The 15,833-nt window shown below is 45.0% G+C and overlaps 1 protein-coding gene and 1 pseudogene across 7 annotated transcripts; one reads left to right on the top strand and one right to left on the bottom strand.

Moving 5' to 3' along the window:
- Positions 1–476: 476 nt before the first annotated feature.
- Pilrb-ps6 (paired immunoglobin-like type 2 receptor beta, pseudogene 6) lies at positions 477–11,593 on the top strand. Of its 7 annotated transcripts, XM_087579699.1 has the most exons (6): positions 6,103–6,327; positions 6,593–6,773; positions 6,917–7,106; positions 8,840–8,870; positions 9,416–9,443; positions 10,119–11,593. In XM_087579699.1, the coding sequence occupies exons 1-4, from the start codon at positions 6,243–6,245 to the stop codon at positions 8,864–8,866; spliced, it is 483 nt and encodes a 160-aa protein (XP_087435825.1). In that variant the 5' UTR covers positions 6,103–6,242; the 3' UTR covers positions 8,867–8,870; positions 9,416–9,443; positions 10,119–11,593. The 7 variants fall into 7 exon arrangements, 6 of the variants coding, with proteins under 6 accessions (XP_087435829.1, XP_087435828.1, XP_087435825.1 ...); XM_087579703.1 differs by lacking the exons at positions 6,103–6,327; positions 6,593–6,773 and adding an exon at positions 477–640 and having other exon boundaries at positions 10,119–11,589; XR_015634705.1 differs by lacking the exon at positions 10,119–11,593 and having other exon boundaries at positions 6,622–6,773; positions 9,416–9,699.
- Positions 3,365–4,570, bottom strand: LOC103693637 (ras-related protein Rap-1b pseudogene; annotated as a pseudogene).
- Positions 11,594–15,833: the final 4,240 nt, after the last annotated feature.

Genomic DNA, 15,833 nt, shown 5'->3' with positions numbered 1-15,833 from the left:
ATACAGAAGGATGCCATGATGGTCTGTGTAGTCATCCATAGTTGTCCATTTGCATCTCAACACCACAGGCAGCTGCACACAGAAAAGTGACCTAAATTCAGTTGCTCAAATGGTCATGTGACTTCACGGGTCCATTTCCATTATTCAATAGTGAAAAACCATAGATACTCCCACAGCATTTATTCAGACATGGCCACCATCCTTAACTGAATACACGCAGGGAGACGGGGTCTCTGATGTGCTACAAGGGAACTTTATGTGTAGGGCGCAGTCCCAGCGAACTAAGATGGAGCCGACATCCGATGCCCTCCTGTGGTAAACAACAGTACTGCGCATGCACGGGTTTGCCCCTGGCGCCAATCCGGCCAGGGTGGTACCATGCTAATGGGGTGATTCATGCTCCGCCAATCCCTGGAGGACAAGTAGCACAGCCATAGCCTGTTGTGTATATAAGGCCTTTGCTGCTTGAGGTCCCCGTATCAGCAATGAGGTGGTCCTGCAATAAAGGCTGTTGAGAAGAACCCGACCGTTTTGTGTCTTCCTTGCTGGCCGAGGTGGGCGCGACAACTGGTGGTCCGTATGGAGTCCCGAGGACATCCTCGTGGTTTCAGAACTCTTCAAACCCAGGAAGGCGCTGTTGGTAAGTTCCCGGGTAAGGGATGATAAAGTTCTCTGGAGGTAAGCAGAGACTATGGAAGCCTTGGTATAGAGGCTATAAAGTCTGTGAACTACAGCAATGTTGTTTTCTCCAATTGATCCCTTGTGGGTAGGACTTATAATTTTCTTTTCTTCTTTGTGTGGTGGATTTGTTTTCTTTTGAATTGCCACCGTCCCCTACATGAGTGCATTTGCTGGGAATAGCCAACAAGTGCCAGGCTATGAAGTCGTGTGTAAATAAACAGGCCAGCCTACCCTGCTGGGATGACATGGGGTGATTCGTGCCCTGCCAATCCCTGAAAGAATATTAGCATACTGTTGTGTATATAAGGCGAGCGCTTTTGCTGCTTGTGTCCCTGTGTCAACAGCTGTTGAGAAGAATCCAACCGTGTGGTGTCTTCCTTGCTGGCCAAGGTGGGCACAACATTTATGGTCCAAGTTGCAAGCAGATGTTGACTTCTCCCCCGGCTAAACTTGTTTACAATGTATGTTCTCTGGCCTGAGAGAAACAGTAGGAAAAAGTACTAGAGGAACTTGGGCATGAGAACAGGAAATGACTGCAGTAGGCTGGAGCAGCTTCCTGTGACAAAAGCTTTAGGAGAGAATACTCTTCCCTTAGGGTGTTACAGCTCAATAAAACAAGCAGCCTCAGAGGGACTTTGGTGAAACAAATTATCCTCTTTATTCCTTACGGATACAATCTTATACAATCTACCACCTGGTTGCCTATGGTAAACATTGGTACAGTTCTGTAGGTGTGGGGCAGCATGGTCTGAAGCAGGACACATCTGGGGATGGCTCAGGAGTCCCCGGGCCTCCAAGGAGGTCAGAGTCTTTGGGTTCTCAGGGTCTTGTGCATCCAAGCACTGCTGTAATCCAATGGAAGAGTAGACAACACAATGGGGGTCCACAGAATGGATCTAGCCCAGGGCTGAGGGTGAAAAGGGAGAGCTGTGGCTGGCTGGTCCAGCAGGGAGAGTCCTTGACTACACTTTGTGGGCTTGGTTTGTCTTCCTGGTAGAGATGCCTGTGAATGCAGAGAGGCCTTCTATGGGAGATTAGATGATGGTTCTGTAGGTAAAGGGGTTTCTCTGAAGCTCCCCATGGTGTATCCTAATGAAAAGAGACGGTCCATGGTTTTAACCTTTATTGTCATGGCAGAAAGTGGATGAGTAAAACTCTTCTCTACTTCTCAACATGGGCTTGTGATTAAATACTTTTTGCAGGGAGAAGTGTCTAGTAAGGAAAGGTTCATTTTGTAAGCTGCTAGGCCTTTACTTTTCTCTTTATAATGGATATCTGTCTGGAGCCTATGCAACCTGTTGTCATGCCCTATACCTGTGGAAGGGTTTGGAGAATTGCTCATATGTGATTGATAACGACAAATATATGGAGGACTGTGGATAGTGACCGTCCTGGTGTCCTGGGAGTCAGGCAACTTGCCTCTCGCCATCAGGTTGTCTCTGGTGTTACCTTGTTCTGCTATTTCTGACAGTGGCTAGATCGTCCTATAGGCCTGTGTGTCAGGAGTGCTGCAGACCTGTTTTCCTGCTTTCTTTCAGCCAGATGTGGGAACAGAGTGTTCTGCTTTTGGGCGTGTAGTCTTTCCTGTCTACTCGTCTTCAGCTGTTCCTGTGGGCCTGTGTCCTGAGTCTACCAGGCACATTGCTTGGAGCAGAAAAGTTGGTCTTACCTGTGGTCCCGAGGCTCAAGTTGCTCGTGGGGGGCTGCTGTTGAGCTGTCGGTGAGGGTGGCAACCAGGAGGGCCTGTGCCACCTGTTCCTGGGGCCCCGGTGCATCATGGTCCCAGATGGTGTTAGGTGTTTTTCTCTGGAGTCAGAAATGTGGGCAGAGTGTAGCTCTTCTGGCTTCCCAGGTATTTCTGCCCCTCTGAAGGTTTAGCTCTCCCTTCCACAGGATTTGGGTGCAGAGAATTGTTGACTGGTTCCCTTCACGTCTGGGCAATATCTGGACTGCCATGACTATTTTTTTTTTGGCATGGAAATCCAAATTTATTGAACTACGGATGCTACGTTATCTAAAATTGCCTAACTTTAATTAAGGCTTTGAGTTTACATTTGGCCACCTCAAAGTTGTAACATGAGGTTGGTCAATTTAAATACTGTGGCTCCCTGTTGGATGGACACACAATCTTTACACCCAAACGTTAATGCATACAAAGAAACAAGGCATTGTTAAATAGAACAGCAAGTTACTGCAGATTAGCCTTGTGACCAATTACACATGATTAAAATTACTTCGCACATTCACATCCATGGTACTCGTCCACCATTTAACATCTCTACCAAAACATGGAAACACATGGAAACAATCACTAACAGGCAAAGATACTAATCCTGTGTGTTTGGTATTTCAGACACATGTATGCATGAGCAAGCAAGGGAGGCACAGTGAGAATCTACAGCTGGAGAAGCCTGAAAATGATTTACAAAGTTGTTAAATCATTAAAAAATTGTTTGAAAATACACACTTCTTTTTGTAGATGCCCACTGTACAGACAACTATAAACATTGTTCCCTATGTAAACAAAGAAGGAAACATATAATAAGGAGATTTGAAAAGTCTGGACATTTCCTTCCCAACAGATATTAAAGGCAACGTCTTTAATCTAAGACATTTACTGAAAGGACTATCATATTTTAAAGACAAGATCACTGTCTCCACAGGTTTTTGAAAAAATAAAAAAAAACCTATATAGCTGTGTTAATCAAAGCGCTTATCTTGTATAATACAATGATAATGACCTTGAATTTAATAAAATTACAGTAAGCTACGAGTATCAAAGAAGCAAAGTTATCTGGAGTAGTCTATATAGGAGCTCTTTGGACTTTCTTTTATTATGCTAAAATAGTGGTGTTTTTAGCATTTACATTATTGTACTCTCCAATACAAAGTATGGGTGTGCTAAAGTATACAGTACACCATTTTCATACATGTACAACATTGGTGGATGAAAAATGTCTCTTAGCAGTAATACTGGATGTAGCCTCTGGTTTTACCAGCTGCATACTCTAGAACTATCATATAAGTAAAAACCTCTCGTGTTACTGGAAAGTGATTAGAATGTGCAAACTGATGGAGTAGCTTTCGTCTGCCTCTTACAGGGTACCACCGCAGGAAAGTCCATTTAAGATGTTGGTAGGTTTAACAAAGTTGGAATGCTGGCAGTGTTGAATTGGGCAACAGTTCTTCAGACCTGGCTCAGAGCTACAATGCATTCAGTACATTAAAGCAGCTGACATGATGACTTTCTGCAGGCCTTTCCAGGCACCAGGGTTTTTCTGTTAATTTGCCACACTAGGTCATAAAAGATCTCATTAACATTTATTTTGGACTTTGCAGAGGATTCTAAGAATGCAGTTGTTTCACTGTCTTGCTAGGTTCTGACCTTGTTCCTTTCCTACAATGCTTTCACCTTCCAAGTCACATTTATTACCAAGCAGAATCACTGGAACATCGTCAGTGTCTTTAACCCAAAGAATCTTCTCTCTTAGATCCTGTAAGTCATTAAATGTCGACTGTGCTGTGATGGAGTAAACCTACACAAAGCCTTGTCCGTTCTTCATGTACAGATCTCTCATGGCTGTAAACTGCTCCATTCCTGCAGTATCCAGGATTTCAAGCATACACTGCTGTGCATCTCCTTCAACTTGCTTTCTATAAGAATCTTCTATCATAGGATCATATTTTTCAACAAAAATTCCTTGAACTGTACAGTCAGAGCCAACTTCACAACACCTCCTGAGCCAAGAACGACTAGCTTATATTCACGCACACATGTTACACTTAGTACCTCTCGCGCTGTCACTAGGTCGCCGCCGTCACTGTTGCCCCACGTTCCCTTTGGGTCCCAGCTCAAGGCGCTATGGGTCTCTGCCATTGCTGCCACCATCGCCGCCACTCAGGCTGCTTTCCACGCCTGACTCTGCCATGACTATTCTTAAGGGATGGATGTGTATAGGAGTTTATGTGTCTAGATGAGCAAAATATATCTTATTTAGGATGGCATTTATATCTTATCAATTGGGTCAGAGGTTATTGTGTTGTGTGTTCTTTCATGTGGTGATTTAATTGAGTTCAAGAGATTGTGTGGTGACTGGACACATTGGGCTACCATGGAATCGGGATGTGTATGTCTGGAACCGTGTCAACCTGTCTTGGGAACTAGATGGGTGGAGAGATTGTTGCTAGACGCAGAGAGTACCCATTGTCTGTGTGATATGGGATGGAACATAGTGTGTGAGAAGCTTTGTTGACTGAAATGAAAATATCCAACAGATACCATGTGGCCCTATGGCGCTGGCACTAATGTGGTATAAAAGAAACCTTTTTAAAAATATCATCCTGAGTGAGCTAACCCAATCACAGAAAGACATACATGGTATGCACTCATTGATAAGTGGCTATTAGCCCAAAGGCTTGAATTACCCTAGGTGCCTAGAACAAATTAAACTCAAGACGGATGATCAAAATGTGAATGTTTCACTCCTTCTTTAAAAGGGGAACAAGAATACCCTTGGCAGGGAAGAGAGAGGCAAAGATTAAAACAGAGACTGAAGGAACACCCATTCAGAGCCTGCACCACATGTGGCCCATACATATATAGCCACCCAATTAGACAAGATGGATGAAGCAAAGAAGTGCAGACAGACAGGAGCCGGATGTAGATCGCTCCTGAGAGACACAGCCAGAATACAGCAAATACAGAGGCAAATGCCAGCAGCAAACCACTGAACTGAGAATAGGACCCCCATTGAAGGAATCAGAGAAAGAACTGGAAGAGCTTGAAGGGGCTCGAGACCCCGTATGTACAACAATGCCAAGCAACCAGAGCTTCCAGGGACTAAGCCACTACCTAAAGACTATACATGGACTGACCCTGGACTCTGACCTCATAGGTAGCAATGAATATCCTAGTAAGAGCACCAGTGGAAGGGGAAGCCCTGGGTCCTGCTAAGACTGAACCCCCAGTGAACTAGACTGTTGGGGGGAGGGCGGAAATGGGGGGAGGGTTGGGAGGGGAACACCCATAAGGAAGGGGAGGGGGGAGGGGGATGTTTGCCCGGAAACCGGGAAAGGGAATAACACTCGAAATGTATATAAGAAATACTCAAGTTAAAATTTTTTTACTGCCACAGTGGGGGACATAATACAAAAGAGATTGAGGAGGGGGAGTGAAGGAATAGAGGAAATATAGAGGAAAGGGGCAGAGAGATTACAAACCACTTAGGAGATGCAATAGTGTGGATAAGGTAGACAGTCAAGGTGGAAGAGAGGAGAACCAGCTATGCCAAGGGCTAGGATATGTCTCCCAACCAAAAGTGGGGGCTGGGTCCAAGAACACTGCCATGTTGTCAGTAACCACAAGGGTGGATCTTTTGCAACATCGGAAAAGAAGAAACCAGATCAATAAAGGAAGTTGCTGGCCACACGGAGGTGGAGATGGTCCTGTCAAACTCAGTCGTCCACTTGAGAATGTCTGAGTATGTGTTTTTATTTATCCTGATTCTCTCTGGACTGCTGAGTGCCCCAGTGTCCCTACAGAGAGCAACCTTGACTGCCTGATGGCCCTGCTGGTCTCACTTCCTGAAACGAATCTGGCTATGGCTCAACTTCTCCTTTTGCTGTCGGCATCATGTCTGCACACTGGTTAGTGGTGGGGACTTCATTAGCAGGGACTGAAACAGAGGAAGGGACAGAATGGCTGGGAAAAGTGGGGGTCTTGTGTAGAGTGTCTGGCAGAGGAGCCAGCCAGGCCTCTCTTTCCTAAGAGCTCAGCCTTCAGAGTGAGCACAACCCAACCCTTCCCTCTTTTTCCTGTCCCGAAGCCATAGGGACAGTCCTGCCCTGTGTCCCACCCCTCCCTGCAGATGAAGGCTCAGGATGCTCAGGGTTGACTTTTAAATCCCTGCAGTGGCTTCAGACTCTCCCTGTCCTTCCCAGGGAACTCAGCAGGATACAAGAGTAAATGACTTTGGTGTCAACCAACCAGCTCTCCTCTCTGGAGTCCAGGGCGGCTCCATTGAGATCTCCTTCTCCTTCTACTTCCCCTGGGAGTTGGCCAAGGATCCGCAGATGAGCATAGCCTGGAGATGGTAGGACTTCCATGGGGAATTCATCTACAACTCCACCCTGGCTTTCCTTCATGAGCATCCCACATCCAACCGAGGAGACAAGGTGTGATACCCATTCCTCACTTCATCCACGGAGGATTTTCTCACTTTTCTTCTCTCCATAGCTCCCAGTACTACCGTGGAGAGCCCCTCCATCATCCCCTCTGCAGTCCCCATAGCTGGCCTGGAGGACACAAGGGGCCAGAGGACTCCTTCACTGCTGAACTTGGGAGCCATGGTTGGGATGGTCGTGTCCAAAGTTGTGGTCATCATCCCCTTCTATGGATGGGTGATCTTCCTGTGGTGGAAACAAAGGTAAGTGGACCAGGAGAGGCCTCACATGAGCTTCCCCACAGGGAGTGTTCTTAGCTGTGGGAGATGGAGAAGGGCAGGGAATATTAAAGAGAACAGAAGGAGGGAAATTTGCTTGAACTCCTCAAGAATTGCATGGAGCCTGCTGTCCTTGCTGACCACCTGGAAATCAGAGGAGCAAATGCAGATGAACACAGTGCCTGCTCCTAAGGAATTCAAGTAGCCATGTAGGAACCTCAGGGGCTGACTGTTCATCTGGAAGAACTGTGTCTGCTGTAGAAGAAATGAGGGTAGACCAGCTTTTGCAGACAACACGTTATAGGAAGTGATATGTATAAGTAGAGACACCACTTTGACTTGGGCATGTGTAAGTATAATGGAAATTAATGGACACAGAAAGAGAAAGAAATGTGTATGGAGAACTTAACACTACAACAAGCAAGAGTTGGACACTAGAAATCTCACCCTCCTCAGCGAAATCATGAAACACCCATTGAAGTGTCTCACTTGAAGTGATTTTTCCACAAACAATCACATGAGCATCATCCCAGGAGCCATAGAAAGAGTTATCAGATGCTAGGACAGACTGATGCGCTAGGATCCCTGAGGCTGTGCTGGCCACCTTATGTACTGCATGAGACCAATGACTTTGCTGCCTCACAATCTAGAGAGGACAGCTCCTAAAGGAAAATGCCCAAGGTTGTCTTCCAGCAGCACATAAGTGTTCACATTTGCAAATATTCACATGTGGTTATGCCCTGTTCAAAGTAAATTTTACAAAAAGTTTAGGGAAGTACTCTAAATTCAAGCAAATTTTCAGAACGGAAAATTTTATACGTTATGTCCCTGGAGAACACACACATACACCACACACAAACAGACACACACACACACTTGAAAATACAATGTTCTTTTGCAAAGTCGCATTACATTTTTGTATAAATAAATAATTTGTCTTCAAATATTCATGGGTACTCTAAGAAATAAAAATGGGGACAAAGAGGGGTGCAAAATAATTTCAGCCCTTGGGAAATCCATAGAAGGGAATCAGGAGTTCAAGTCTATCTACAGTTACATAGGAAGCCTTAGGCCGCTGGGCTCCAAATTTCTTGTACACCCAACACAAGACCTACATGTGAAGTGAGGTCAGAGTTGATTTAAAGCCGTTGGGACTACAGGATAAGGATAGAGATGCATAGATGGTGGAGTGTAATGGAAGTTTACAAATGAACATTTAAATGTGCATCCCACTGTTTCAGACAGGCTCTGCCCTCTGTCAGTGTAAGTAGAAGAACTGAGAGGTGGAAGAGCAGCAGACTGAACGACTGCAGAAGTCTGACTGGGATTATATCCCTGAGTCTCAAACTGCAGGTTGCAGCAGCCTACAGTGAGAGGGACAGCTAGAAAGCAAGATTTCAGGGAGGCAAGAGGGAGACACAGTGAGTGCAGAGCAGAGAAGGCAGAGATATGTCAAGAAAGTAGAGTAGGGAAAAGGACTGAAAGGGAGACAGGATATGGTTGAGTTCACTAGTAGTCATCTGACATGCTGTGTTGTACAGAAATTAGGCTGACTCCTGGTGTCAGGTCCTGTTGATTCTCAGACCTGTGCCTACCTGGATGTAGGAGACATGTGTGATGCCCTGGTCCCCTCCTGTTTTCTGCACACAGAGAAGAGGTGAGAGGCAGGAATGAGAACCAGTGTGGCTGACCCACTGACATAGTTTCTTCTCCTACAGGCCAGCAGAGTAAAGCCTAAAGCATAGTAAGGTGAGTGCCTGTCATCTCAAGGGACAGAAGAGGAGCTGATGGGGAATTCATTATGAGAGGCATGGAAGGTAGCCAGAGTGATGATTCAGTCAGAAACGCATGGCACAGGGATAGGAGGACCTGAGTTTGATGGATCAGGAACTCGCACCCAGGTATGTGGCAGGAATTTGCAATCCCAGCCCTGGTCAAGCAAGAGACAGGCAGAGACAGATTGGCTGAACACCTAGTCTAGAACAACTGGTGAGTTTCTGGCCTGTGAAAGATTGTGTCTTTAAAAACGAGGGGGGATTGCTCAAGGTGATACATCATGAACATAACATTTTCCAAATTGATTTTATCTGAAATATTTTAAATTACACACAAAGGAAGAAAAGTAGTATATGCCAGTGAGATAGCTCAGTGGGAAATGGAGTTTGCTGCCTAGCCCAGTGTCCTGGGAATGATTTCTGGGGACCCAAATGGTACACAGAGAACACTGTCATCTGTGTCTCATGGTCGGCCACCAGATCCTGGTGACAAATAATCATTTATTCCTCAACTAACAGGCTCCCCACTGCTAGGATTTCTCATCAGGTGAGTTTACATCACGTACCCTGCATCCCACAGTCTTCCATGTCTTCTCTCTGGGAGTCAGAGCTCATGGCTGAAGGATTCTCCTGTGAAAGTCATTCTTGGATAACCCCCACTTCTGCCATGGCGGCTCGGATACCCTCTCCTTGGAACCAAGGTCCTCCTGTGTGTCTCTGGGCCTGAGAGCCTGATTGTGCTGTTCTCTCTCTGCTCATGGAGTCATTGACACTTTTAATAAATATCTTACTCCCACAATCCATCTCAGTGTCTCTCCTGAGCCCCCATCCATTTCCCTTCCTGACACTTCTTAGAGAGTGTAGACTGTGTCTAGGGTGTAGGTCACTGTGATAGATGTAAGGGACATGGTTTTCATTGAAACCCACAGCCTGACAATCAGAGTTCTCCTCCTGCTACTCTCTGGATGCTGACATCTCATCCAGAGCCCCCCGCAACCCCAAATGCTTCACATCAAGTGTCAGAGCATGGCCTGCTTGGGTCCCATGTTGAGCTTTCTTTACTCACAAGCCAAACTGTATGCCCTCACTTTCTCATTTCCTTCCGTGTTGATGTTCTGCATTCTCGATTCTCTCCTAAAATGGGAAATTTGTCCCACGTCCAGTTTGTCCTAATGTTTGATATTAGCAGGTCTCCTTATGATATAAATTTGTGGGTACACAGGAAACCATCCACCGTGACCCAGAAGGAATGAAACCATGCTTCTCATGACAGAACAATTTCATGGCCATGCTCAATAGAGATCTACCAACCATAGTGAGCCATAAATGAAGAGGTATGGATACAGCTCCACTTCTCCAATCACAAGCATCAAATGAATATCATCCATGGGCTTTTTCTTGGTCATTGGGAAACTGTTTGGTCTCGAGGAGGTCACCAAAACTGATGTGGCTAATGTGAAGTGTCCTGGAACAGCTGTGAGATGTCTACTCTGGTTGTGACTGCATCCTAGCCCCTGAGACTGAACTCAGTAGCTCTCATGGGCATGGTGATATTGAGCATTTCTGATGTGTTTACACAGAAGGCTGCCATGATGCTGGTCTGTCCAGTCATCTCAAGGAGTCTCATGCACCAGAAAGAAGGAGCCTTAATCCACTTGTTCAAATGGTCATGTGACTTCTCAGGTCCTTTTCCATTGAATAAGAGGGAAAATCCAGAGATAAGCCCATAGCAAAGACTTACAGAGCCAACATTCTCATCTGTACATATGTGCTTAAGCTCAGGTTGTATACAGTTAAGCAGACTGTGTCTCTGTTCTGTTCCCAAAAGGGAACATTATGTTCCAACTAGAGAGTAGATATTGTCTTCTGCCCTGGTGACAAATATTTGCAATTTATATTCCCTAGACTGAACTGATGAGTAAGAAAAAGCACTAAAAGAAATTGGGGATCATACCATTCCTGTCATCCCAACAATTGACAGGTAGTGATGGAAATATTATCAATTTTAACACAGATTCTCAACGTATGGGTCACCTCCTCTTTGAAGCTAGGAGAACATTTTCACAGGAGTCACATTTCTGGTATCCTGAATATCAGATATTTATATTATGATCATAACTGTAGCAAAATTGAAGTCATGAAATACCAATGAAATAATTCTATGATTGTAGTCACCGCAACAGGAAGAAATGTCAGAGCATTAGGAAGCTTGAGAACCACAGAATTAGAGGCTATTCTTGGTACTTCTTGAGTTTAGGCCAGCCTGGGTTACATGAGACTCTGTTGTTACATCAACAGCAAAGCTTAACAAAACTGAAAACAGTAAAGTGTGTCATGAAAAAGGGCCCTCACTCAGCTTCCTTTTCGTTGGAGATGGAGAACTTGAATATGATACTTAGCTTCTCTCCATATTTATATAAAATATATCGTGACTAGCAATACTTCAGTTTTTGTAAGTTTGTTTTTGTTTTCTTCTGTTTTGGAGGAGGGGGTTTCTGTATTATGTACATCTGATTGTCCTGGAACATGCTTTGTACACAAAGGCTGGCCTCACAATCAGAAAATCTCCTGCTGCTGCATCCTACTAAATGTACCCACATGGTAGGGTATTAACACTTTCCATTTTTTTGTTCATTTATTTGTTTTGGTTTTGGTTTGTTTTAAGCTAAATATAATAACCCTGAGGAGGGGGGTGTGAGTTTCTTTGTTTCTGTGACCACAAACTTGATGACATACCTATAAATGTCTCTGTCCTTGGCTATCAGCAGATGTTGGGGGAGACTGAACTCTTTCCCCAGTCCCACTCACTGGCCCTTTAGAACACAGTGTGGAGTCTCTTCCTGGGGACTCCCCTGGACAGGTGTGAAGGCAAGAGCTCATCTGAGGCTGAAGAGTAGGTGAGGCAGATGAAGACCATGATGTCATCCTAGGGAAGAAACATGAGGTCAGTTGGCAGCAGGCAACTGTGCTATCATAAAAGTGAAACTTCGGCCTGAGCATTCTGTCTACACCACCAGCTGCCATTCTTCCCCCACCCTCTCTAGCTTCTCCACTCTGTCCCTGCACCAGTCTGCAGAGGAACTTTGTTACCACACTCTGGATCTTTGTGTTTTCACTAGGGAAGAGCGATCAATGAGTGTATGTGTAAGGAAGTGGTGACGAGAAGGGAGAAGACAGGGACAGTTTTCATTTATGAGGGCATCTCCTGGGCCCACAGAGCCTGCAGTATGTGTTATCTGAAGGATGCCTCTGGAATTGGATTATCTACAGAGAAACAGGAAGGGTATAGCCTGTTTTCTCCCCCTGCTGTAATGGGATAAGTTAATTAGTTATAAAGTCAGAGAGTCTGTATGCTGTGAACAATGTCACGAACTAGAGTCTCCAGAATCACAGTGCCTCGTCTTAGGGAGACCTTGTTTAGTCAGGATGATGACGGGTAATATGTTGTAGCAGACCATATGTGAAAGGATCCTTGCATGGTACATGTTTGAGTTCCAGTGCCTGTGTGTGCAAGTCAGTTTGGGCCCATGTATGGAAGTGGAGAGGACAACCTCAGGTATGGTAATTAGCAACACCATCCAAGTTCACCATCAACCTTGTGTTTCTGTTTTTGATTGATTGGTGTTTTGTTTGATACATAGACTTTTGTAGGTTTGGCTGGGATTTATTGGTCACATTGTTGGATTTATTTTGGTTTGTTTATTCTTTAACACAAGTTTTAAGTCTGTTCCCTTTCCTCTCTAAAATCTGGATACATAGACCATACAGCTTCAAACTCAATGAGATCCATGTGCTTCTGTCTTCCTCCTCCCAAATCTTGACTTGTATGCCCATGACCAAAGTGGGTTATAATTTTTAAATAATACTTACTCATTCATTCTGGGGTGTGTGGGTAGGTGGGGACACATGTGCTACTCCCTCAGCATCACTCCAACCCTGCAGGCTGACACTCCTCATGGTCCTGTCATATGCAAAAGCCCTGTGTGCACACAAACCACAGACTTCCTGTCCCAAGAAGAGATCAGGACTTGGGATTATGGAGCCAGCAGGTGGCAGCAGTGCAGCTGAGCACAGGGCTTAGTTAGCATCCTTAAACCCCACCAGAGGCTGCTGTATTAAAAACCTGGTGTCCAGCAGCTGACTTATGGCAGTCTTGTCAGGTCCAGGCCCTCCTTGGGTGGGTTAGTAACCAGATGACCTTGTAACCAGAGACCTCAGACAGGCAGGGTAAGGTAGATGAAATCTGGAGGTGAGTGCTCATGTCCATGAGGACATTCTTACCTCACTGAGCCATAGATGTTCATCTAGTAGAGTGTGTTCTTGCCTGTCATGGACAGAAAATGATGTTCTTTGTTCACTGAGATACAAAGGATCAGGATCATTCACACCTGTATTCACCACTGAGGGGAGGCACAGATAGGAGGGTCTGTAGGAGTTTCATATCATCCTTGAATACATAACAAATTTAAGGACAAGCTTGGTCAAGCCACACCCTAAATACCTGTCAGATGAGCACCTGTCATTCCAAAAGATTGGGGACTCTTTTGGGAAGTTTATTATGAGAGGCATGCAAGGGAACAAGAGAGATGTTTCAGGTAGGGAGGTGTTCATGGGTAGCAGGGCCTGAGTTTGATGTGGAGCAGCCACACTGTAAATCAGGGATATGGCAGGAATTTGTAATCCCAGCCCTGCATGAGCAAGAGACAGGGAGAGGCATGGGGCTGACCGTGTAGTTATTCTAGCCTAATTGGTGAGGTCAAAACCCATGAGAGCCATGGTATAAAAAACTGTGTGGATTTCTCAAAATGATCCATCATGGTCATAACATTTTATAAGTTTATGGTAAATGAAGAATTTTAAAATGCTATATTAATGAACAACATAACAGTGTATGGCAGTGAGATGTGGAGCTCAGTAGAAATGCTGCCTAGGACAATGACCTGGGTGTGATTCCTGGGGATTCAAATGGTACATGGAGAAAACTGACTGTGGACAATTGTCCTCTGCCTGTCAGGATCACCCACAGGCTCCTGGTGAGACATCATCTGTTAGTCCTCATTTAACATACCTCCTGGTGCCATGACCTCTCACCATGGAGGTGAGTTCCTTCAAAGTAGTGATTGAGGGGACTCACCCCGTATATCACCACCCTCCCTGCCTCCTGCCTGGGAATGAGAGCACATGGATGCAGGATTGTGTGTGATACATCCTAGGAATCCATGTCAGTTCTGATGTCCTCTCTTTTGAACCCATGTCATCCTGTTTGTCTCTGGTCAGGAGAGCCTGACTGGTGTTCTCTGTTGGTTTATGGATTTGTAATACTTTTTAATAAATGTGGGATAATAAATAAAACAATTCAAGGATCCAGTTCAGAGCAATACTAAGATCAAACAAGAAAATCTCATTCTGAGAGCAGCAGAAGTTAGGAGTGTTCACTCCTTCTCCAGTCTGTATATTCAGGTCCAAGAAACGTGTACCACCCCTACTCTGCCATTCTTGAGGAAGTAATAACAAGATGGCCGAATTACAGGTCTAATTTCCTGTTTCTCCATTGAGACATATCCATCATGTGTAATTTCTTTTCATGCAAATGAAGCTTTCTCAGACCCTCAGCACACGCCAATCATGTACATTCATCCTATAACCAATAATTGTTTAGGAAATTTCATAGAGCGTTTGTTACTCCTAATAAATCGCAGCTCTTTCACTGAAAACCCCTCAGAGAAAGCCGTTTCGCCACAAGACACAATTCAGAAGAGATCCCGTGAATGCACAATCCTGGAAAACCTTTATTCTTATTCTTCCAGCTCTGAGCTCAACTTTCCTGTTGACCTTAATGTCAGAAGAAGAACCAGTCCAGCAAATGAAAGTCTCACTCTAAGCAATCCTTCTCAGTATTTGTCTTGACCCTTTTTTCCCATATGTGACCTCTAAGTGAGTGGCAGGCTCTGTCTACTATACAAGTCAGTGGGACAAGGGGCAAGGACCATGGTCCATATTGAGAATAACAGCCTGAGAATCGGGGTTCCCCTCTCCCTTATTCCTTGCACACTGCCATCTCATCCAGAAACTTGACCCACCTTCCTCCATGCTTCACATTCAATGACAGACAAAGGCATGTTTAAGCCCCATGTTGGGCTTCCTTTCCTCAAAGGTCCAAGTACACACACTACTTTTCTCATTTCCTGCTTTGTTGATATTCTGGACTCTGGGTTCTGTCCTAAGACAGTTCCTTTTTGCCATGTTCAGTCTGTCTCAACATTTGATAGTCAGCAGACCAGCTCCTAACAGAACACAGAAACTTTCCATTCTGACACATGCTTGATAGAGTTCCTTCAAGCACAGTGTTTCATACCTGTAGTGTGGTACCAATGAACTGCAGTCCACCAATTACAAGCCTCCAATGAATATCATATACGGTCCTTTGCTGAGGCATTTGGAAAATTATCTCCAATCCCATGAGACTAAATGGAGATATCTGGGGTTATAAAGAGATCCTTAAGGCTTCTTATGGCTAAAGTGAAGGGTCCTGGAATATTTTCGTTGTGTCTGCAGTGGTTGTCACCCAAGCCTCTTGAGGTTGAACTCAGCAGCACTCATGGGCATGGTGACCTTTGGAGCTGGGGTGGTGTTTTCTCTGAGCATCCCTGATGTGTTCATACAGAAGGATGCCATGATGGTGGTCTGTGTAGCCATCCATAGTGGTCCATTTGCATCTCAACAGCACAGGCAGCTGCACACAGAAAATCGACCTAAATGCAGTTGCTCAAATGGTCATGTGACTTCACAGGTCCATTTCCATTGTTCAACAGTGAAAAACCATAGATAGTCCCACAGCAATGATTCACACAGAGCCACCACTCTCAACATCACATAGGTGCTTATCCTTAACTGGGTACACGTAGGGAGACAGGATCTCTGATCTGCTACAAGGGAA

Source organism: Rattus norvegicus, chromosome 12 (genome assembly GCF_021556685.1).
Source record: "Rattus norvegicus strain SHRSP/BbbUtx chromosome 12, alternate assembly SHRSP_T2T, whole genome shotgun sequence".
Lineage (NCBI taxonomy): Eukaryota > Metazoa > Chordata > Mammalia > Rodentia > Muridae > Rattus > Rattus norvegicus.
This window is presented reverse-complemented; position numbering and strand designations above follow the sequence as displayed.

Excerpts from the sequence above, each read along its gene's own strand:
- Pilrb-ps6 (XM_087579699.1), top strand. The coding sequence starts at position 6,243 with ATGGCCCTGCTGGTCTCACTTCCTGAAACGAATCTGGCTATGGCTCAA. Across the intron at positions 6,328-6,592 it reads GGCATCATGTCTGCACACTG|TGGCTTCAGACTCTCCCTGT; the intron begins GTTAGTGGTGGG and ends AAATCCCTGCAG. Across the intron at positions 6,774-6,916 it reads ATGAGCATAGCCTGGAGATG|CTCCCAGTACTACCGTGGAG; the intron begins GTAGGACTTCCA and ends TTCTCTCCATAG.